Here is a 25595-nt window from a genome sequence, read left to right as displayed (position 1 = left end):
GTTTCTGTAAGAGTATGACTGCACAAAGCCAACAATGAAAGTGCTTTATCACTGGCCACAGGAGGGCACCGTTGGTATCTTTGTCAAATATCTGTGTGCCATGCATAGTTTCTTCACAGTGCATGCATTTTTAGGGAAAAACATAAATGAGATGTTTGATTAAAAGGTAAATATTTTAGAAACCACAGAACGTGTAAAAAAAAGCTAAGCCTGGAGAAATGTGACTGAAAGCATGTGCAAGCGGTATGGAGGAATAAGAAGAAGAAGAAGAAAACAAAGAGGAAAGAGAACACAATGTGGGCTACATTAAATCTCCTTCATGCAGAGGTAAACACGCATGTCTATTATTTATTTTGATTTGTTTGTTTTCAAGCTAACATCCAGTTGCTGCCTCAGCCACAGTAACAGTAGTGAGCTGCCCCGAGGCTACTCACTGCAGGAGAGGAAAAGGATACTGCTTCCTCCTAATGGGAAGCAGAGAGAGAAGGCAAATATTATAAATCTAATAGAAACAATACGACCAATGTATCAGCGTTAGGCTAATTTTACCTTCACTCAAAACTATGTGTTTAGATTAGGTAAGACAAAAGTTAAGATACGGTCTTAAGAAATATAATCAAACTAAGGAAGTCTTTGAATGTGTTGGTAATTAGGGACAATCTTCTTCTTTAAATGTTTATTTTTAGTTCCACACTTTTATTTCAGTGTCACCTACATGCAAAGAGACAGCTGCGTGTGCACTGACTTTTTCTCAGGTCAGTGTACTAACCTAAGAAAATGTCACTTTGCATTTATATTTCACTTTTTTCAAAGCACACATCCCATACTGTACATATACATATAGAGCACCAATTCACATAACGTGGTGTTTTAGTCTTGGTGGTTTGTCTTTTTTTAAATGATTTGTACATAGTTTAGACCTTTAAACAAACAAGTCAAAATATGCCAATTTATGTGACTTATACATGTTTTATGTTTTCTATATTATATTCCCTTACTGTTATAGCCATGGTTTATTAAACTATAAACTATACAATAGTGTCATAATACCTGAATATGCTGCTCTCATTGAGCAAGTCAAAGATTTGGTGTGCATCCATTTTAACTTTACACTTCATTTAATATAATTATTGAGCTGCTATGACATTATGTATCCACTAGATGCTGCTACAGGGCAAGACACGGTGAAGAGGGTGAGTGAGCCATCCTTAGCTTGTAGCACTTGGCAATGGCTCCCATTATTAAAATGTTGCTACTCTGCAATTCATTTTCTTATGTTTTTGGAGTGTTTATTTCTGTAGTTTTTTAGCCCAATAAAGTGGTAACAATACCAGTAAAAGAGAATACATAAAACGTGAGTTTAAATGCTTCTGAGCATTCTTCATTGAATCTTAGAGAGACGTTACAAGTTATTGCGTATGTTAACTCTCTACATGGCACCCAACAACAAAAACACACCTATATAGCTTCCCTTGAACAGCTTAAGAGGAACGATTGGAGATTCATAGCTAATGAAGGTTTACTGTATTTTCTTTGAGACTAATTATTTCGCAGGTTATAAACATACTTCAGAGTTTGTACTTGAATATAGACTAAAAAGTGTGTTCCTTTTTTTTGCTTTTGATCCAGACACTTAGGGAATGATTTCAGGTACGTAACTGAAACATTATCGGCACTAAAATTCAGGAAAATAAAGGGAATCTTTACTTTCTTTGTGTACAAATGGAAATTTGCATTTCTGAGCTTTTAGTGGCAAGGCCTTAATCAAACTGTTGTTATTGTAACACATCAACAATCTTCCACTTTCCATTTCACACAGTTAAATCCCTCTGAGAGTGTGTGTGTGTGTGTGTGTGTTCACAGTGACTAGATCAATAAGTGCCCTCTTTGCTGTCACCCTTCCCAAGTTACAGACAGCAGTTTCATGTGTTACTATTATACACATTTGAATATTAAAATCCCTCCGACACACACACACACACACACACACACACACACACACACACACACATCAGAATCAAACAAAACATGAACAGTAACACCGCACACACCTAGGTAGATGGCTTAGATAGCCGTCATAATTACACGGCAATCTTCATCCTTTCATTTGTCACAGCCGAGGCAGGTGGCGGAGACTCTGTGTGTCTAATTGCTTGTTTGGCTGCAGATGGGATCCTCCCTCGAGTCCCTCAACGCTCCCCGTCTGCTCTCACTGCTGCTCAGGGACACTAATGAAGTTACGCCACCCCTCATTCAGGCTCTTAAAAGCTCCAGCAGCCACCCTGATGGCAGGCCAAAGTGCTCCCTATTGCTTTCCCTTTGCCCTCGCTTGTCTCTGTAAACAGTGTGTCATTTCCCATCAGCCAGTAGACTCACTGTTACTGTGCCTTAACTGTGTCTATGCGCACTAACATATCGCTATATCTGTCAGTTTCTTTTTTCTTTATTTATATTTTTGTGTCTAGTTTTTCCGACTGTCCCTCTATTCCTGTTTCAGTAAATTCAATCTCAACACAATTGTATTATATCCTATTCTACACTGCTAGGAGATCTGCATAGAGGCTGTCTGATATCCCCACCTTTGTCTACACTAAGTGGTTGTGTCCGCTGTAAAGTGTATGAGACTTCTGCTATATTTGAGCCTGTGTATTAAACTAGAAGAGGGCTGTGCTGGTGCAGAGTTTGTTGGTTCTGTGTTTGGACTGTGGTGAGCAACAGTGTTGGTGGGAGACAAATAATTTGTGTTCTTATTGAAGGTCAGTCCAGCTCTGTTGTTTTGTGTAACATCTTTGTCGTTTCTCTGCTGTACTTTATCAGATAGTTTTGTAACACACTGACTTGAATGTGTCCAAAGGTTTCAACCCAACTGGCTCAGCAAGAAAGCTGCCAAATACTCTACAGTCCTAGGATGCTGTTAATGCATTGCAGGCACCTCAGACTTGAATCTATTTAACATGGAAATGAGTTTAAAAAAAAAAAAAAAGAGGAACAAGATAAAACATGAATTCAGACTGCAGTAGCTTCCACTGTTGGACATTTTCTCTGCTGCTTATCTTTTTCTCTGTTGTATCCAATCCACGAATGACAAAGTCAACATGTTTCTGTAAATAACACTCCATTATATCTATATTTGTTACAAAATTCAGAATCCATCCACTGACTGTATAAGAAGGAGAGTATGAGTTGGCCATACTGCATCGCTAACAGCAGGCCTCAGAAAGCTTGTTAATGGATTTCAGTTTAGAGAGCCCCTTAGTTTTTACAATCCCTGGCCCATACTATACCTATCTATCTTCCTAATTACAGAGCCCTTATCATGTCGTTCAGAGACGCTGCAGGAGAGAGGATGTCGGGGCCATTGCCCACGGCAGCTCTTAGTGAGCTCTAGCCCCTTTCCAGTTCATTACCTGTAAGGGGTTGGATTCAGCATCAGGCCAGATGAAGGTTTGCTTTTGTGTCAGAACTGTTCCAAGGACTGAGCAAATACATTTGCTGTCTTCGCTAGATATTGTGAATGTAATAAACAGGGAACTGAGAAATAAGACTGTATCATCTGCGGTAACCGTTAGGAGAGCCACACCTTTTCTAATTTATGTTCAAAGATCACTCTCATCCCATGTGACATTTCACTCTTGATTAGATCTGTGTCTGAATGGGTAACAGAGCACAGCAGTAATGATGTTGTGCTATATATGCAGCCTTTCAAGACAACCTCACACAAAACCAACAGTTTTTTATTAAATCAAGGGAAAGCATGTGGAAGAAACATAATGTAGAAAGCAGTACAGTAAGTACGTGTCCATTTAACAATAAGGTCACACATTGCTATTAGTCACAAAGGGATGACCTTTAAATGTGACATTTTATCTCTGCAAAAAATGCTTTTTGTAAAAAAAAAACTAATTAGCACAGCTTATCATTTACACCCTAATAAATGTGTGCATGCATTTGTCAGGATGGCAGTACACAGCAAGCTGCAGCATATTCATGAACAGCTGTTTCTGCGTTGTATAAGTGCAAGTGTTTGGATCACAAGTCCATGAGTTGTATAGCAGGTGTCATTGTGGTGGTAATATGTATGAGGTTTCCGGGGTCCATGTCTTTTAATTTAGATGAATATTTTTTCCGTCTGTCGTGAGCTCAGTGTTTCTCTCTCTCACACATACACACACACACAACTTAATTTTCTATTTTGGGACAGTAGTTGATCTTGTCAGCCAGATCTCACTCTCTCTAAGATATTAAAAGTGCATCAGTCTGATGTCAAAGTCCTTTAATGTCATTCATTAAGGGCAGAGAGCTTCTGCATTAAAGCAAAACTATGTTACTTTTCAAAGGAGAAATAACTCATTCTTACAATACATCATCGCACAAAAAAAACCTGGATTTATAACCACAAAAAAATTAAAAAGTACACCTTACTCAGCTCTGTACACTGCAGACTAACTTACTTATGACCAGTAGCTCATGGTGGCCAATGTTAGCTAATGTAGCTTTTCTTTCCATTGTCCATTATTGGCACTTGTAGCCAATGTAGCCATGATTACTCTATGTATTCTGTGAATAAAAACTTTCTTTACAAGCTCACTCTGCATACAGTTGGCAAGGTGTTTACTCTATCTGAAGCGATAATAAAATGTCAACTAATATTGAGCTCCCACTAACATAGACCAGGTCCTTCATTTTGAATGGCTTATCTTTGCCTCAAGATTGTTATTATAATGTTAAACGCTGTGAGGAGAACTATTATTGTCCAATCGCACATGGGCAATTAAAGCAAAAATGGGACTTTGCCTGGGCACCAAACCTGTTTTTGTTTAAATAAATATATTTCGGTGGTGTATATACTCAGAACACTTAAATAAAACACTAGATTTCAACTGTGATGGTTGTTTGTAGCCCTTCATTATTCATAGTTGTAGCCTTGACTGGCTTCCCTGTACGTAAAAAGGATCAGACTCATTGGGAACATTTGGTGCTAAAAAAGGCTTTTTTTGTCTCAACTTTTCACATCAGAGGGCTTAACCTTGTAAATGTGTGCTTAGTAAGACATTGACCTGACTATCTATCCTCGACACTTTATTTTCACACACTGTGTCCATCCATCCGTCTGTCACACAAAATAGCTGGCCTCATTTTTACAAAAGCATGATGTGTAATTTAAAGGATACTTGCTTGTCTATATGCAATAGAGGACGCAGCAACATACGCTTTGAGTCGGTGATTCTTCTCAATTCAAGCAACCACAAGTACAAAACTTTCTCTCGTATCATACACACATGGTAGGATTATCTTCTCAGTGTATTTGGGCATGTGGTCTGTTTAGGTATGGGAACTGTGGAGCTCATATCTCTACTTCTCAGAAATCCTACAGTATTTATTCCTAAAATAAACCATTTCATTATCATAACAAGCACTTAATGGCCGCTCTGACCCAGACATTTGTTGATATCTGTGTGTGTTTATGCACAACTTACAACATGCTGAAGTTTGAATGGGTGCTAAGTGATATAAACAGTCCGCTCAGAGGCTGGATGTGTGTGTGTAAAACAAAGAGGGAGAGGGACAGAATTTGTATTGTAGAGATCTCAGGCAATAATGTTTACTAAGGCAGGATGCCAAAAAGGGCAGCGTCAACCTTCGTGACTATGCGTTTGTCTACACAATGACTTTAGACCTCGAGGTGCATGTGAATCCATGCAGAAAAACAAATACACCTCTATGATATGACAGATGCTATAATTTGAATCAACATTGCTGATAGTACTTCTTTTATTTATAATGGAGTAGGTTACTTTACTTGTAAGTAAAATGTCTAAATACTTCTCCCACCACTGAGAACATGATGCTGTCAGCGTAGAAAAATGTTTTCTCTACAATGAAACTACTGAGCAGTTATTTTTCTTTTGTGATGGATAACTATATCAATTACAAATGGGGGAAAAAAATGAAATCCCATGCCAGTTATGAAGTAATGGCCAAAGGGTTAGGTTTTATCTTATCTTTAAAAAAAAGAAAAAAGATGGGGAAAGTCAGGGACCCTATATATATATATATATAGTTGTTATTGCATGTTCACATGTTCTCACACTCCAAAAGGACCTACACCATATACTGTAACTATCAGGGTTATTAGGTTACATGTCATAGGATTGTTTTTCTTTAGTATTAACGCAGCCCTGTGCATTGAGACCTGTCACTAGAGATAAACTCAGACCACCAATTGAACATAAAAGACCTTTGAGAAGTTTCCTACAACAGAGAAAAGCATTTTTTCTTGTTCTTCAAATCTCTGCTGTGAATCGGGTCGACACTGGAGGTTTTTGTTTGCTCCTCAATGGGTCGCAAAGTGGCTGTGGGCTTGTATTGTTATTGTTCTTTATCGCGCCATTGTTGGGACATGATTGGTTCATGGGGCTCTATTTTTGTCTGAGACTCTGCTGAAGGTCATGTTCAATGTGCATTTATCCCTTCATGTTAGAACTTCCTTCCTGACATTCACTGTTGATGTCATTTGTGCTAATTCAAGAGCACACCACAAACTGTCATTGTGTGACTGACTGGAAGTGGAAGAATGAAAAAAATGTTTTTGCTTTTGGGAAATTATCTGATCACAGATAACATCTCTGCCCCTCTTTGTTCAATATTCTGACTAATGAACAATTGTGGGATTGAGTAAAATCCCATGTCAGCTTGCTGGTAAACTACACATTGTCTTATCGTGCTCTTTATTCACCTTCAGCATTTGCCACGCTGTTGCCTGGGCACTGTGTTTGCACAGTTAGCAGGCTACTATCAAATGATCAAATGATAGCATTCATGAAGGGGTGACTGTCACAGGGAGTAATCCCAATCCAGTTAAATTTTGGCGTTTTTCAAAGGGTTAAGGACTTCTATAGACGGTCTGATGGTCATAAGCACGAGTTAAAAGTTGAATGTTAACCATACATTTATAAGAAATACTCAGAACAAATTCAACATAAAATAAAAGATATGAAAAGAAAAAAAAAAACTTTCAAGACAAAAATTCAAACTCATCGATAATAATAATGATTTTCACTTGCAGATTCCTCTAAAACATACAGAAGGCATATTCGAGCAGTGACATATAATGCCCTGATAATTTGTGAACAGAAAAGTGCAAATAACTGATGTATAATATTTAGCCTCGTATAAAGCATGATTTCAAACAGCTGCGACTACCAGCTATGATTTTTTTCTACCCGCAATGATCAAGTGGTGGATTTTAAGTAGGCTGCCTGTTGAGAGAATCTGGGAGAAAATCCGGCTGCTTGTGTCATTTGAGCTATGATAAAGGTTAAGTAACTATAATTAATGATAATGTGCTACAACTTCCCCCTCACTGGAGGCAGAGGAAGATTGACCGCAATCCGCCGGTGACTGACAGATCTGTAAAGATCTCATGGGTTCATACATCTCACTGCAGAAGCAGCTAGGTGAAGGCTCTTTAATTAAGTGCAGAGCTATGTGACGTGTGTGTGTGTGTGTGTGTGTGTGTGTGTGTGTGTGAATGTGTGATAGGCTATGGGACTGATTAGCATGCAATATACGAGGAATATGAGGAAATCTATGCTTACTAAAGAACTAATGCTGTAGCTTAGATAGTTCAAAACATTTCTGAATGTAGAATGGAACATGAATGTTTGTGTTCAGCATCAAATTTAACCATTATGGTCTCGGGTCTACTGGAATATCCTCAAACTCAACTCTTTCACATTGCCTCAGGCCGAGATGACATAGTTGACAATCTGAAAGCAGTGTGAGCTCCTAAATCTTGACTTGCAAACCATCTAGTAATAAACAGTAGCAACAGAGCCCACTGATTGTCATGTACTTTTAACTTATCTCCTAAAGTTAAGAATGAAATGATATGGAGATTCGTTTTTCTGATACAAATCTCTATAAATCAAGAAACTGTTGTGATGTTCGTCACAGAAATAGTTGCCTGACCTTTGTTGACAGTTGGCCGTGATGCTGCTAATTTGTGCTACCCTGAGACCACTACTTTCAAGTTATGGCATAACTTCAGATATCCTCTTAACTAGAAGCTGAGATTCCCAGAACATTATCTATAAATCCTTCAGTACCGTGATTGACAATTTCTGCAGAATATATCAGCAGATTCGGTCAACCTTTATCGAAATTGCTGTTCCCGCATGCCCTTCTTAATTTTCAGGCTCCCACAGCCAGTACGCTGTAGCCCGAGGGCTCATGTTCTGTTTACTGTACATTCAGCACTGGCTCAAAGAGCACACACACACACACACACAACATATACAACCACATGTAAACGGCACCCTGCAACGTCAAAGGGAACCTGCTCAGCTTTGTAGCTCATAGAGTGACCATCTGTGAAAAACACAAACAAAGCAGCTTGGATTTACCACAGCACCTCAGCTGTAATTGGATGTGATCCAGCATAAACATACCATATGGGATTGGCTTTCATCTTTATAATTACATATGTTGCAGTTACAAACGCTATGGGAGATTTAATGAACATTGGGCTCCCTTTGTTTATTATTGCAAATGTCATCCTAGCCATCTGTAACCAGGATCAGCTTTGATCTTGACTTTGACATTCTCTATGGTAGTACATTATTATCAATGCCAAATGTGTTACACCTGAGAGGTATAATACAATGCTCCACTTTGGGATCAGTGAGGTAACCAGTGTCAGGAACAGGGCGGCTCCCCCTCACCAATTAGTTTCCTGGAAAACAATGGCAGCGCCACTCCCAGAGGATCGCAAAGGCTTGATTAAAGTTGCATTTAATGGAACTCATAAAGTCATGAGGAAACCAGACAAAAATGTTCTTCAAAGAATCAGACAAGTAATGCAAGAGCTGCAAAGGAAAAGTAACAGATGGTAGGTGGACTGTTTAGACAAACCTCTGCAGGCTGGGGAAACATGGGGTTGACTCTGAGAAGAAAACACCTTTACACAGTCAGTGTCATGACGCTATTGTATCAATAAAACTTCTATAAACACTATACATGTCAATAAACACCTACTCACTGTGCCTTATGTCGGAGCAGTCGTAAGCCCATTAACTGACAGTGTTTCTCCCTGCAATCCTTGTTAACCTTAGTAGCCAACCGAAACAGTGTTACTTTAAACTGTTGCTTTCTTATTGGTCATAATGCTACTTCTACCACTACTACTCTCCTAATATTATTATCATTAATAATAATAATAATAACAGCCCATAAATAATAATGACAGTAATGACACTAATACTTTAAAGCTGCCATAGTCATGTAGCATTAAAGCTAAAACGCTCACAGTACACAACCTGTACAGACCAAACGGCAGACAGACAGTTAGCGACTAGCTGGTGACTAAGAAACGGCTTAAAGAGAGTGACAAACAAAAACACAACTTCAAATGAATGACAGTTAAATGTCCCTCTCTTTATTTGCGCTATGGTCGAATGAGGCATCTTTCGCTGGTGAGGCTCCTCACATAACGGACCCCTGAGCGAGTAACTGACTACTCATAAGTACTGCCATGATGGCATAATAAACTCCATAGGCAGTTTCTTGCTAAATCATATTGTAGGTAAAAAAATGTCAAGGGCATGGTTCATTTTATTCAATGAGGATTTGGTGCATATATCAGACAAGTTATTCAAAAATCTGTTGACATTAGCAGTCACAGTGCAGACCTAAACAATCATCTAGCTGGCTGCCTCGCAACATCATACCCACCCTGATATAGGGTTTCAAATCATCCGCTTGACTGACAGCTCTTTTGCACACACTTAGTATTCTGTACCGAAGTCACCCGAGGTCACAGTGAAAACACAAAACTTCAACTAATTTCAACTAGCCAATTAAGACGATATCAAAATACAGTTGATGCTGAAATAAGATTCCAAATGTTTAAAATGCATGTGCTTTGTCACAATCGCATGTGGCCCTGCATGCCCTCCTGATGGTTCACTTAAGAGGAAGAAGAAGAGAAAAGACGTCCAAGACTTGCTGAACTCCATCTAATCTATTTTCCAAGACTAACTCGTCTCTGCTGAGAAGACGGTCAAGAGGCAAAAAAAGGAATCAGGGCACATCTGCACAATTTTGCATATTTTCTGTCCCTTTCATCAACTTTGATATCTCTTTCTGTGCATGTCTCGTATTCTCTGAGCTCCTTGCATCTCTTTTATCTTGTTCTGTTTTATTTAAACCTCCATCCCCTCTCCCTTCTTGTACTTTCTGCCTCAGCATGTCTTTAAAGTTCTCCAATCAACAGCTTCTCTAGTCTGTTGCATCATTTGTTGTTCCACTTTTTGTCTGAGAATAAGTCTCAGATTCATTTTCCTGTTGACGAGCTTTAAAATTCTTTCCTCACTAGTTTGCCTTGTCGCAGTTGACTGGGTGTTTATGAGACCAACTTATTATGATAAACACCTGCGCAAATGATCTAAACTGATGTCCTGTGTGGCTTTTACAAGATCCGATTTACTGTTCGGTCTTTACTTTGATAGCTTGGTGAGCTGCTAGTTTTATGCCTCAGCTGAAAGGGTATTTTTGATGCAACAGGAAGTTTAAATGGGGCAGAAAGTCCACCACTTAGGATGTGGTCGTGTATCGACATGTGCAAGAAAGTGGCGGTGCAACGTTGTGGCTGAATGAGCTGTTCGTGACTGCAGAAAACATCTAGCTAACTTGACCTATTTTTTCATCATGACACTTCTGGAGGACCTGGTGAAGGACAATGTTTACCCTCTCAATTCATATGTGACTTATTGATGTTAACAAAGCAAGTTTGTGTAAATGGAGACATTTCTTTGGATTTTGGAGAGGCTGCAGCCTCTCAAACATCCACCCAGAGAAGTGGACACATCTGTTTGATCATCAGTATGAGTCAGTCAACAGTAGACCTACGTCAGAGTCAGGGTTCAGGGTTAGGCCATGTACTGCAACACAACATAAATGAATGTTGGTGTTTGAAAAGGTTATGGCCAACCTAAACATGAGTTATGCGTATGGTTGCAGCTACAGAGGTTTAGTTGGCAGAGGTGACTACAGTAACATTTCTCCTTTTGTAATTGCTTAGGTGGGATGTTGGTGTTCTCTGTTTAGACTCAGTTTACTCCTAAAACAATCATACATAAGTGAAGAGAAAAGCCAAACCATGTCCGAGTCAAGTCGTTGCCCCCTGTCCCCTGAATCAGTTTGAAGCCATGACACAGTCGCTGTTTGTTTTGACGTTAAAGGTCGTGGCTGTGCCATGGTGACAGGAGGGAGAGAAAGAGGACACAGCGAGAACAACACAGCATCAAAGCACTCATTCTTACCGAGACATTATCGGGTCAAACTAAAGAATCTCAATATTAAATCGACTGACAATCATCTGAAATTACGACAGCTGGTTTGCATCCTCACCAAGAAGCTAACTAGATTTAAAATGTGGTGGAGGGATGTTTGGTTGGGCCCACAAATTAGATTTAAACACAAAAAAATGGGTCATAAGGCTGCGCAGGGTGCTTTCTTTCTTCTTCTCCTGGGATTCAATGCCAAATTGTCTTCACTGCTCTTTTCTCCTGCTCACTTTTAGTACTAATAATGTTAGTGTGGCCTGATCTTTATATGCAACTGTGCAGAAAAAACGGCCTTAAACACAATGAATTGACATGCAAAAAAGCTGTGAAGCATTCCAATCTTATGAATGAAGCTTAGAACTTGATATAGCCCTAGAAACAAACAAACTGTGTCATGTTTTATACACACATTGCAGGATAAGGGTGTACGTTTTAAGCTCTTAACAGCCTGATACAAACCATACCACGGTAACAGTAAAAGATAGCAACTATAGTCCTCTACATAACACTTTCTAATTCTAATAATTCTAAAACTGTTTGCTTTTTAATTTTATTTTGTATGTTTAAGATCATTGCAGAGTGAAAGATGCAGGTGCTACAGCCATCACTAGGGGCTAGCTTCATATTTATCACACAGTGGTAACAATCTTTTCATCTTACTCAGGCTAAGAAACCAAAAAGCCTATTTCCCAAAATACTGAATTATTTCATCCTGGATACTAACACACCTTCAGCTGTCACAGAAAAGAAAAACATTTCCATTGTTTTATTGGCTTCTTCATACTGATCGTACCTACTACTGCCACTGTTAAGATGTGCACATTTCAGCAGAATCGCAGCCAGGAGACTTCATTCATTAAGCATCTAGTGAGAGAGAGTGCAACCTTGAGGCTACATCTTTAGTACTTGTCCTATTTCGTCAGCACGCCTGGGAAAAGACTTCAGTTTCTGCATATAAAAGCACAATGTTTGATTGCGGATTAGGTGTTAGTGTGTTTGTGTGTGTCCGAGTTTGTGATCTGGGTCAAAAGTTACTGGGTTGGGCTCTTCCCATCTTTCTTGCACCAAAGGAATGGTTTTCATTATTTTATGTATCTCCTTGAATAAAACTATTACAGAGACTTCTAGTCGATGCTGGAAGATATGTGCGTTATATTTTTGTCTTCTCCCTGAATTGATGGTTAAATGCCTCTTATTTGGTAAACACGATATTCACACAATACAGATAGGACTGAGGACTGCATGTTCCATACAACTTATATGCCTTTTTCTGTCATCAATACACCTAAAGATGAAGGTCGGGCTCTTCAAACACAGGACAACAGCGGCTGTTTGTTTCTTTAGACAACATTGTGACATTTTTCAGGGTCTTTGACCAAGTTATCCCGGAATATATAACGTCCAACCTATCTACACTACCAGGTCAGTCCAAACCTTATCTAATCTTGTCAATTTTATCTGGTCCCAAAGTTCAAGTTGACCTTCTTTGTCCTCATCGCCTCCCATCAATGCAAAATGTATTATTTTGTTCCACACATTTCTTGTCTTTTGTGACCTTTTTGGAAACATTGACTGTGTTCTTGCATTAATGTCTAATTTTCCTATTCCTGAGACATTTTTAATTTGCATAAATTAGCAATTCATTCTGAGCTTTGACATCTACAGTATTTATGATCTATTGCAAATTAGACCAGTGAGTTATTAAACTGCAATCAATATGGGCGACACATTCCCGAGGGTTGAAAGGACAGAGGGTGTCTTACAGTATGCTGGAGAGATAGTAAAACCCCTTCAGGCACATTTGCTATAGTAAATCAACAAGTCTAGTGTTTTTTTGATATGGTAGACAGAGGCATATCAGCCTCACTCAGCCCTCGATAGAGAAGTGGCCGTAGTCAAAACATTCAAAATGTGTTTTGATTTAATGTTTTCCTTGTGAGACTTCTTGAATGATTTCCCAAAAAATTTAACAATAATTGAGATTTACACCGAAACATGAAATGATTTTACCAAACATTTGAAAAAGGTTGGTGACTTTCATTGATTTATCTCTAGCTCCGGCTAAAATGTGATCATGTCAAGGTCAATATGACAATCACTAAAAGAGAAAATCCAGCTCCACCTGCAGCTCAGACTTACTGTAGCCTCTGAAAACATCTCACTATCATACAAGAATAACGGTAACGGTCATCAAATGTAATGTTATTTTCAGGATATATGAAAAAATATATACATTTGTTGCAAGTTTTGCTTGAAGGACATTAAATCGACGTTGCGTAACAAACATTTCAAGGAATTAAGTGCAGCGACGTGAACAATCAAATTGTTTTCATAGACCACCACAGAGCTTCTAGAATTGCATTACAGCAAGGGATTTTTGATCACAGCTGAGATGGTTATCACTCACGAATGGGAAGCGTCTCATGAGCAATGTCTGGAACTGCATACTGAGTAAATTAACATAATACAACTTCCCCCACCTGGTTCTGTGGTGCAGCAGCTGTGAGCTGTTCTGCTCACGGCTCAAGTGTCTCTGAGGTGATACCGAAATCCCTCCAGCCACTCATTTGTCTTAATTCTCTGCTCATCCGCTTGGCATCTCCCATTTTGCCATGTGTTTTTCATTTTCCATTGGTTTATCCACAGGAATGGGGTGGCATTTAAAATTGGAATAACACACAGTAGGTACCAACGCCGGTTAAATTGATTGAATGAGTGTTCAAAACAACATGTCCCTCAAAAACAGACAGCGCAGCTACAGCTTTCCATGAAATCTATCAACTTTATAAGTAGTAGCACTAAAGTGTGTTTGTGACTGATTATGATGTCAATTCAATATTCCATGGATCCTTCAATAACAACCCGTTTTTGCATTTTGCTCAAATGCCTCATCTTGTACACAGAGGAGAAGAGCACTCCTTTGTAGATGACAATCTCCATTTGCCCTATATCCTCCAACATATCTGATTTACAATTAAAATGTCCCTGCTCTCTAGTTTCTTGCTTTCATTAATGAACGGGTTATTTTTAGCCATTTGAGTTACATAGATAACGAGGAGGGAAAATAGCAGAGAGTCGATAAGCTCATACCATAATAGTAAGCTTGAATCAAACTGGATGTCTGCAGCGCTCACTGTGCATTGCATGTCCAAAGAACACTGGCCTACTTTCACCCTTTATTTCAACTTACAGTTACAAAAAATGACACTGCAATTCTGAAGTCAACCTAAAGTTATCTTGTTACACAACAGAGACTTGCCAAACAGGTTACATTACTTGACATGGTCCCAACCAAAGAAACTACTATAGTTTATACGTTCCAGGTCTCATGCTTTATTCATTTTTGTTCTCTTTATCTGTGATTATAGGTCACAGTGTGTACACATGTTGCTAAATTCATGATGATGAAATTCAGAAGTAATTCACTAAATTCATGATGATGAAATTCAGAAGTAATTCACTAAAATCTAACAGATCAGATGCACTTCCTGTGGCTATCTTCTCTGACAGAAAGAGCAAGCAAGAGAAAGATGGGGGACTCCTCGCAGGGATTCAGAGAGATAGCAAAACACTCAAGATGTACCTCTTTGTGGGTGCACTTGAAGTAATTTAAGGAGATGGCTAATAACAGCAGAGATTATCATGTGCACGGAGTACCTGCTCCCTCTGAGGGGGGCTGGACATGATGGGAGGCGTTTCCAGCTTTAGCTGCGCGTTGCTTACAGACATGCGCTCCCAGCTGTTGATTTGAGCGCAGTCCTGCACGTGGCCGGTCAACAAACCAGTTGACGTTGGATGCATGAAACACGGACGGAATCTCATCGTTAATTAAAAAGTGCTGTACCGAAATGGAAACAAGAAGCCGGGTTTGGAATGAGCAAGAACAATAGAAGCGCTGCGTAACTGAGACAGCACGCCTGCAAAGACGAGAGAGACTGGTGCGCCTTGGCACCGAGGGAAGCACCAAACTTCAAGGACGAGCTGAGCATCAATTTAGGACAAAAGATCGGCACACTAAAAACGAGCATGTTCCTGTCGACTGTTTTCTATAATATACATTTGTAAGCATCAACTTAAGATCCAGGATAAGGTGTGGAAAGCGTCCCTGTTGTCCTCATTTCGCTCAAAACAACTGTGCCAATGCTGGAATGGCTTGTGGCTCTGTGCATTTTGATCCTGGTGGGCTTAATCTGGCCAGGCTTCAAATATTTTGGCACTGAGAGCCAGTCGGGTGCCTTGCTTCAGGGACATGGGAGTTCGCAACAGACAACCAAGGACAAGACCGGGAGGTGCGTCTCGGAGCAGGAGGTGGGCGACGTTTCCCAGGCGGCCTGTGATGAGAAAGCACGCACCGTGGCACTAATATGCAAACCGTCCGCGTTGGCCAACTATCTCCTGAAACACTGCAGGACTTTCAGTAATTACTCGCCGTGTGTCGGCTGGACGTGGCGGGCAAGCGCCTTCCTCCAGAGTGTGTACGAGGCGTGCTGGCCGTACGACAGTCCGGTCCAGTTTGTGCGGGACAACCTGCAGCTGAGCGATGATGGGCTGGTGGCCCTGGACTGGGCAGTGCCGTCCTACCAGAAACGACGCAGGACTTCCAGTCACTCCACCAGTCCCGTTCTGCTCATCATCCCAAACTCTTTTGGGAAGTTCACTAGGAATGTGTTAAAGGTGCGTTCTTGGTTTTTCTCAGACATGCATAACAAATTATCCTAATGATAGGAGTTGAATGGCCATAGATAATAATATGCATGCATAAACTGAACAGTCACACAATGGAACACGATGTACATAATCAAAAGTTATTAAATGTAAAAAAAAGTATTTTTTTTTTTTTTTATGTTCAGGTGAGCTGATTGCTGAACAGAGTAGGGTACCTCATCCTTACCACTATGAAAGAAATACACTTAAAATATCCCACAAATCTGTAAAATGTTAGAAATAGCACTTGGTCCGCACTAACAGCCTCATATTGCTGTTTCTGAATAACCAATTTGTATCAATTTCATTGGCAAAGGTCAGGATGCATCTTAAATTGTGTGAAGGACTTTGTAGCCACTCCGTCTCTTATCTGTCTCTCATACAGTTCAGCAGCTGCTTGAGAGTGCCCTGTTTTTCCTTGTGTATGTATACAGTTGCAACAAGTAGAAGTTAGCATCTCCACAGCTATAATACAACAACACTAAACAATAACAGAGCAAATTATTTTCAAATTCAGACGGTAAAATCTAGAAACATGCAGGAACAAGTCTGTCGAAAGGGAACAAATCAACAACGCCCATTTGGGCAAAGGCACACTTGAGCTTAAGCCTTGACAAGCTCAGTTGGAAGAAAAGAGCGGAGGGGGTAAAAACGAGCAGATGCGGAGGCAGCACCATGTCTTTCAACTACTCGTTCAATACACTGACTGAGGTAATTGAGTGAGAGATTACAAAGCACTGCTTGATGTGAGGGGCCTGGGGAAGTGCAGCGCTGCTCCACATGACTGCCTGCTGGCTCTCGCACAACTCTGGGCACCTGGCATAGCTCATTTCATTTCATACTGCTAGGTCTGTGTGTAAATTCATCACAGGCTTACTGTCGACCCATTGTCAGAAATAACAACTGCAAGAACTCAGCACCAACAAAGCCAAATGGTTTGTTATAAATCTAGAGTGATCGCCTTTGTATAGATCTAAAAGAAAAGTGTTAATAAACAATGGAGCGACAACAACAGAAGGAAAACATTATAAATATTTGTCTTTACAACAGGAAAAAGCTAAATGGAAGGAGAGATGAAAAGTAATTGTTACATTCAGACAGATCTGTGCCTCATGCTTATTTTTGGGCCATCATCAGTTTGTGATGCTGTCAGTTATGCTTGGGAAAGCTGAGGCACCACAAGGGATATACACCAATTAAGATCACTCCCGTCACTGGTGTGCATAACCCAGTGTGTGTGTGTGTGTGTGCGTGTGCGTGTGTGTGTGTGTGTGTGTGCGTGCGTGCGTGCGTGTGTGTGTAAGAAGAGCTCATGTTTGCGTGGGCATACACACACGGGTCTATATCTGTGACTCAGAGAAGAAACTGAGAGGAAATGTAGATTATTTTGGGCTTGCGGTTCCTGTCCCCTTCTCTTTTACACGGCACATTTCAGTAGCTCATGAATTTTTGAATGGGCCATCTCCTCTTAAATCATTCACATGCATGTTTACTCTCCGTTTGTCTTTTTGATCCCTTGATTCATGTGGTCTGGCATAATTCATAAATATTTTCATAATGGCATAATCAAACATTAATGAAGTACAGTACCTAACAGTCATAGAGTTTTCATTGGCTATAAAGTCTGAAATGTGTTCCTCCCAAAACACACAAAATATACTTACATTATTTCAGCCAGTTAGTTAGTTAGATATGTCACTGTGCATTGAAATACTGCTAATTACTAATAGGATCATAAAACACGTTTACCAAAAATACATTGCCATTGATCTCTTTCTGTATTGTTTTTTCTATTTCTTAATTAAAGCAGACATTAAAAGCTGGAAATTCAGGGGAAAATGCTTATTTGCTTTCCTGATTCCTGAGTTATTAGATTGATAACTCTCTCTTGTGTGGTGAATATGAAGCTGTTTAACTTAGCTTAGCATAACAGGGGGAAACCGCTACCTACTCTGTCCGAAGGTAACCAAATCAGTCTACCAGCACCTCTAAAGCTCATTAATTAAGGCATTGTATCTTGTTCATTTTTTTTAATGCTAAAGCGTAAAAACAACACATTGTATTGTGTATGCATGTCAAGCACATAACCTCCCTGTAAAATAACCGTGTCAGTTTTTTTGTGGTTAGCTAATCAGCTTCTGCAGTATCTTTACAGTGAGATTGTGAGACAGGACTTTGATCTTGATTGATTCTCATCATTTTTGCAGAGAAAGTGAAGAAGCGTAGTTCCCAACTATTTAAACCAGCACTGAATGTATGTAAACTCTCAAGTCCAAGAAAGTCTGCATAGTCAGCTACCCTCCATAAACTCTCCTGATCTCAGCCATCAACAAACTAAATTTATTTTTACTCTCAACTTCAAAAAGGTCACGCACAGGGGTCAGTTTAATAGACTTGAGGTGTGTAAAGACACGTAGGAGTGAGCCCAATATTCAGTGGTCCGTTTTCTCTGTTTAGAGCAAAGCGTTGAAAGGCCATAAAATGTTCCTGGAGGCAGATATCCAGCTGTTGCAACCATTTTGCCTCATATGATTTACACGCGTCACACTTTCCTGACATAAACTCACTTGTGTACTATCATTTTGTGACCTAGTTAAGTGTTTTGTTCAGTATGCTTTTGGCACTTTTTTTCACATCAAGTATTTTTCATTGCTCATAGATATGAGGTATTATATAATCCGGTCATTGTGTGTAATTTACCTTTCAACACTTAGATAAATGTCTTTTCTGATTGCTGAGAGAGCAGCCTGGAGTTTTCCGAATTCCTTGCAGGATGGGATAATAGCTTGGCACTCATGCACTAAAAGTGGGGAGGTTTTGCCATTAAAAGTCAAGATTAGATCAGTGAGAGAGGTTATAGTCGCAGTAATACTAAATCAGTCCTAGGGTCGGAAATGTTTCAATCACAGAAACATGACCAGCAATACAAAGCACAATACCCAGATATACTAGGACATACAGTAGATGAACTGAATGAGTAGGCACATAATTAAATGGGGCATTAGATCTGTTTCCTTTGTGAATTTTATTGTTTGTTTTCAACACACCAGTGCCAGTCTGTAGGACAGTTTTTTGGTCAGCTCTTGGTTTTGAAGGAGGACAATGACGATGTGTGCAGAGAGTTGATTTTCAGCTTTAGCTTGAAGGTCTTTATGTTATTATTAAGTGAAGAGGGTAGGAATTTCAGCCCATAACTGTTCTGCTGCACTATTCAAAATCTGTGTGTCGAGAGGACACGGGGATAAAGAGTCAATTCTCCCCACACTTTGAGCAAAATGCAAATTTATCCAAAGTATGCAAATGCAAGTAAATGCAAAGTAGATGCTCATTTAACATAGAATATAGACAGGAAACACATTTTCATGGAGGCTTGTGGAACAGGAGCCAGTTGGCTAGTGCATCAGTTCTTGCTGTTTTTACTATGGCAGGCAGTCTTTTCAACACTCTATATCTATGGTATCATGATCTTTTAAGTAACCGCTCTTCTCCAGCAGTGCTGCCATGTTGGATGGAAGTCACCGAGTTTTTCTATCTCTGCTGTAATGCAACATACTCTGCTTTGTTTAGCTAGGGTTCATACAATTAGTTGGTCTGGAAACTGCCAACCAATTAACTATAAAGATAGAATTGATTATACAACAAGTACAGTCACTTTTAATCTTGATTTTCATCATTTGTTTTATCTACATATAGTGCTGGGTGAGCCTATACAATAGTATAATATTATCATCCCGTATTTCTGAAATGCTGCCTGCTCTCCTGCACAAATCCAACTCGGAGGAGCAAATCTATTCCCTGGACACAGGCCAGTTCAAGAGTATTTAGGGAAACTATTGACCTGAACAGAAGACAGAGCATTGTAGCGAGATGCTTTGTTGCCTCTAAAAGGCTTTTAATCGAATTAACATCCTTAATTTAACTTGATTTGTGGCAACATGTGGAGATGAAGCTGCTGAAGTTTGTTTAATGCTAGACATGGTCTCACAGAAGTAGATCAACTTATTCAATATGCTTTGAATGGAAGATTGTTGTATTTATGTCGTTGTTTCAGTAGAGCGGGGGAGGAGAATAATGCTTTCTGTGTGTGTTTGTGTATAAGAAGCACAGTGTGTATGAGGGCTGGTATGTTTGGAGCCAATGTTTGGAGTCACTGCTGAAGGAATTTGTCACCGATCTGACAGTTTATCAGCACTGGCAGAAAACTGCTGCAGCAACAGCAGCTGGTCGCTTTTTACTTCTCCTGCAATGACGCTGAAATCTCTAAAAAGGACAAATTCCCACAGTCATGATAATACTTTAGGAAAATGATTGCCAAGTTACTTAAATCTAAATAAAAGTCTCATTAAGGAAGTACTTAGAACAAATGTTCCCTCTAAGCTGGTGACTTTATCAGATTGTCCAAAACATATTATATTACTGCTTTGCTTCCTTTTGCTAACACATTTTATAACAGAAACAGGCGCTGCTGTGTCTGTTATGGGCTTAGTGGATTATTCCATTCATTTTATTTGCCATCCTGAAGGTGTGTTTGGAATGTATTGGGAGCGGTTGTTAATCATCACTCACTGTGCCTGTGGGTGATTCACACAGTGCATCACCCACAGTGTCGCTGTATTAATACCGGAGCAGGCAGGCATGAGCAGGACGAAATCATTTCACAATCAGTTCACCGAATTTAATCCCAGCAACATTCATCCCTCAGCCCCGGCCCTCATATGCAGTTTAAATTGTGAAGTAATTGTGTCGCTCAATATCTTTGGGAATTCAACCGAGCTCAAATGATTCATATTCATCAGAAATTGCTCTTCTCCTCGTCTCTTGATTCAAAAGAGTATCTCTGCAATGAGTTAGCTAAGAGGCTAATGAATAAGCCAGTGAATGGTGTTCCGGTGTATTGGCTCTGCTCAGAGCTCTCCCGACACTGCCAAGCGATGCATCTGGCCGAGTAAATCCTCTTTTCATACGGACAACCAGAAAGTGGCAAAAATCCTGCTGCAGTCTTCCTCAGCTGGTAAATATTTAATGCAGCAATTCTGCAGCTCTTCCTGCATCGCACTGGGATTTCTGCAGGTTCAAAGCAGAATGGAACTCATTACACATCGGACAGTTTGTTTGAACAGGCTTCTGCCATTTTTTCTGACCACAAACCTTTGTATGAGAAAACAGAGAATTGAACACTACTCCCTCTATGTTGAGGGGAAGAGGGAAGACTCTTTTTGTGTTTCCAGACACTGGTGGATTGAATTATGTATTCTAAAAGGTAATATTCAGAGCCTTGGCGGGAACAATCTCTCATTTTCAGTCCTCCTCTGCATAGAGAGCTCGTCAGTGTAGTTGATCTATTTAATTGCCATTTCCGCTCTACTCCAAATCAAAACTGCCCAAAGTTATTGTTCACACTTTATGTAGTTATAAGCTTTGGTTGAGACTTATTAAAGTCGGATGATGTTTCATTGGAATGTATATAATATATTATATGTCATATGAGAATCTGTGCTAAATATGTTACACTTGCTACTATCATTAACAAGATTAAGGATTTAACCAATTAAGTGATGCTTACAATAAGCTTATCTGCAGCCAAGACTAGAGTAGAACTTATATATTTCCTCTGCTTTCCTTCTTTAACACCATTACAGGCTTGTAATGTTTCTAGTAAACAACAGTTTACTACTGAGCCAGTCTACTGAGAGAATACACCATTAGATTTGGCGAGACAGATTTGCATAAGCCTTCAAAGCAAAATAAAAATGATGGTAACCATTTGTGCCTGAGCCTTGTTTTGAAGATAAAAAGGCTTTTGGGTGAGCAGAAGAGAATTTGAAAGAGTTCTATTCAATTGTACCTGCTTTGTATAAAACTGGCTTGTTCTTGTAATTTGTTTTCCGTTTTATATTATGCTTTATGGAGCCTTAATTATGCTGTTCTGAGCACAGTCAACTTTGAGAATATGTCATTCTAGTATATTCTCCTCAGCATTTAAAGAATAGCAAAACAACAAAAAAAAATGTATGTGCTGAATAAAACAATATTGTCAAGTTTACAACATTGATTAAAAACATTTACACGTTAAGGAAACATGAAAGAGACATTACTTCCCATTCAGTTGTTTAGCGTTTTCTTACATTCATTCATTCAGTCCAAATATGTAATACTGTTACGTTTGTATCAAATTATACATAAAAAGAATATCTCACTTTAGAAGAGTGGTGGTATTTCTCTCCAACCTGCAGCTGACTGAAAGGAAAGACTTCCTGCCAGGGACATGAGATCACAGGTTTCCGTATAGTCGAGCCCTTTCGGTTCTCGTGCCAATTTTGTCCAGCTCAAGGAGAGCTGCATCGTGCAGGACATCATCGCATCCAACAAGACTGTATTATTGGCCTTCATCAAGGCCTCCACGCTGTCTTAAAACTGCCTCAAAGTTGACAATCACCACAGGGAGGCTTCCTTGGCCATGTTTGGCCACTGATTTGTTTGCTTCTTTGGGCCACATTGTGAAGGCAGTATCTCGGGATGCATAACTCTTGTTTGCTCATGTTCATCTGTGCCAAACTGTATAACAAAGAAGCTTAATAGTATGTGTATCTGTCAAGAGTTGGTTGTTCCACTATTTTAAATCATAAATAGGTGAAACTGGAAGAGAAAATAGAACATGATTCAGTGGTTATTTTTTAAATGACGTAATGACGGTTGAACCTATTCTGCAGTATTGCAGTGTAAAGTAAGCTGCACAGAGCAACAATTACACTACTTGTGCAGTTTTACTGTGTTCTCACTTCCTTCAGCAACTGTTCATTTCTTTTTCCTTACAATAAAAAGTAGGACCATGACATTTCAGGTGTTACAACTAGAAAGACATTTAGTAAAACTAAATGGAAACTGATTTCTAAAAGGGGGCATTGTTTAATTCTGTGGCATTACAACCAGGAGACCAGGCCACACTATTAAGAGTGTGTGGCTTATTCAGAAGAACAAAGGAGATTTATTTATGTAGGCATAGTGTATGTAAAATACATAGTCTATCAACCATTCCTCGTCTTTTCTCTGTAACATTACATACATGGATTAATACCTTTCCCTTCTTGACTTATGGCTAAAAATCCTCTGTTTAATTCAAAGGAGCAATCATACAACATATAGAATTCCCCACAAATCCTCCATAATGTTCCCAATCCGTAACACTTGCACTTTTTGATGACACATTGACAGCCTTTTACTTATATTTGTTCCACCTCCTCTCCTCTACAGTTGTGTGAAACGGCACTGTCCCATGGCTACCTTCCGGCAGTTTTCAACCGCCGCAGCCACAACGGCACCCCGCTCACCACCCTCAAGCTGCAGCAGTTTGGTGACCCTGCGGATCTGCGCGAGGCAGTGCGCTATATTCGCCATAGACAGCCAGCAGGAAGACTGTATGCAGTCAGCGAGAGCACAGGCTCGGGCCTTCTCATTTCTTACCTCGGGGAGTGTGGATCATCCAGCTACATGACGGCTGCCGTCTGCCTGTCACCTGTGTTCCGCTGTCAGAGCTGGTTTGAGAACGGGCTGTGCTGGCCTCTGCAGTGGGCGTTGGCGCTCTACCAGAAGATCTGTCTCAGCAGGTATGGAGGGAAACGTGCTATAAAAATATAAAAGGGGAGGTAAACAGAGACTCAAGTGGACCCAACTTCTTCAAAGTAAGATTCTGGTTCAATACGTGTCTTATTTCGTATAGTTCTGGCCTTTATTTCTATTGGTTATTGTATTCACCAAAGCAGTTGCTGAAATCTGGAAGCACTGCAATATCACTATAGCAATGCCTGTCAAACAGACAGACAGTCAGATGTTTTGTCAGGCAAAACCGAACATGAGCACACCTAAAATTACAGCAACAATCCCTCCTAACACAAGAAAGATGTTTGCACAACTAAGGCAGGATAGGTTGCCACATTCCCAGCTGTCAGCAATTAACCTGAGCACTTACCAATAACAACCAGAACTACAGAAACAACATTTTAAGTTATGTTTCTACAGTAGATTTCTGGGATTTCCTATCCTTTTGGAACATGGTGAATTAGTTTGTGAGAATAATGAGTTTTGGAAGACAGAATGAGATCTTTCAGTTTACCGCAGGTCAACTGTACGATATCACAGTGTCAAGTGACAAAACAACCCGGCTTCATGAGGCTGCTGTACAATGAGATAATCTCAGACAAATACACTGAGACAAGGACAATCATGAATTTTCAATCAGCCAAAAGGGATACACAGTTACAAGGAGATTGTAAGAAAAACAGCTGTAAATACTCACTAACCATTTACTGAAAAGGCACAGACAATTAAGGAGACAATCAAGTTGCTGTAGCAACAGATGGCCTGCTCAGTGATTCTGAGAGACATCGTGATTCAAGTAGCGTTTTTCTAATCAATGCCACTGACCCAGCTCTTCAAAATTGATTTACTGGTTTTCTCTTTTTCTTCCTGTTTATTTATATGCTTCTGTTCTTTTTGTGCTTGTGTGTGTGTGTACTCGGATGATCTGCATAGGTACAAGACGGTGCTGGCTGAGAACATACAGACTGACACCCTGTTTTCTAGCTGTTCCTTACGTGGCCTGGAGGAGGCGTTGTTCTGTCAGACCGGACAGGTGGGCTCAGCACCAGCAGCACCGACAGGGACGAGCAGTATCTGCAATACTTCAGGTACCTGGGATGCTTACTGGGAACGCAATGAACCCTTGAGAGACGTGGATGAAGTGGCTATTCCTGTTCTGAGCGTGTGCGCTCAGGATGACCCAGTCCGCGGTGACGCCCAATCCACGGTACCCTTTGAACTCTTTGAGACAAACCCACATTTTTTCCTCCTCCTGACTGGCCGTGGAAGTCACTGTGGTTTCTCCACCCAGCCCGAGTGGAGCGCCGCTAGTGCATTTGGTGCAGCCGGTCCTGCGGCTGTACCGAACAGTGGGATGGCGAGCCGTCGGACCAACTGGAGCCACAGAGCTCTGCTGGAGTTCTTCAGGGCGACCACGGACTTCTTCGCTGCAGAAGAGAGAGCAAAGCAACTCGCTGCTAGGAGGAGGGGGCTGGGGGGAGGAGCAGGAGGGAGGGTTTTCCGCCACCGCAGTGTCAGTACATGTAAACGAGTGCCAGCGTGTTCCCATAATATCCATGCCATTTACAACTGGCAGAGGTCTTATACACGATGAGGGAGCTTAATGGAGGTTAATGGACTACACTAATGCCTTCTGATATTGTTTAGATTTGGAATGTGAAGGACTCCGGTTGCCTGTGTGACACTCGGCAACTAAGCGTTAAGATATCCAAAACTAGAAAAGCGCAAATGTTGTTATGTACTGAGGTCATGCAGTGTGTGTCATTCTCACACATTTGATGTTCGCCATAAAACCCTCGGACAGAAGAAGACCACGACAGGCCACAAGCTTGCATGCAGTTGTTACAGACTGATACAAATGTCTTCACTGACAGCAGGTAAAACTGGAGGAGTCTGTCACACGTACATTTATTGATTCATCAATTCATCTGCCTCATATTCGACACAGTT

The 25595-nt window shown here is 40.2% G+C and overlaps 1 protein-coding gene across 1 annotated transcript; it reads left to right on the top strand.

The window, feature by feature from the left end:
* Nucleotides 1-15107: 15107 nt before the first annotated feature.
* Nucleotides 15108-25284, top strand: abhd15a (abhydrolase domain containing 15a). Its single transcript, XM_031861350.1, has 3 exons — nucleotides 15108-16019; nucleotides 23301-23653; nucleotides 24579-25284. Exons 1-3 carry the CDS (start codon nucleotides 15486-15488, stop codon nucleotides 25237-25239), a joined length of 1548 nt encoding a protein of 515 aa, XP_031717210.1. The 5' UTR covers nucleotides 15108-15485; the 3' UTR covers nucleotides 25240-25284.
* The last annotated feature ends 311 nt before the right edge of the window (nucleotides 25285-25595 follow it).

Source organism: Anarrhichthys ocellatus, unplaced genomic scaffold (assembly GCF_004355925.1).
Source record: "Anarrhichthys ocellatus isolate YVR2014 unplaced genomic scaffold, GSC_Weel_1.0 scaffold24, whole genome shotgun sequence".
Lineage (NCBI taxonomy): Eukaryota > Metazoa > Chordata > Actinopteri > Perciformes > Anarhichadidae > Anarrhichthys > Anarrhichthys ocellatus.
Note: the sequence above shows the minus strand (reverse complement) of the source record. Positions and strands in the feature narration are given on the sequence as shown.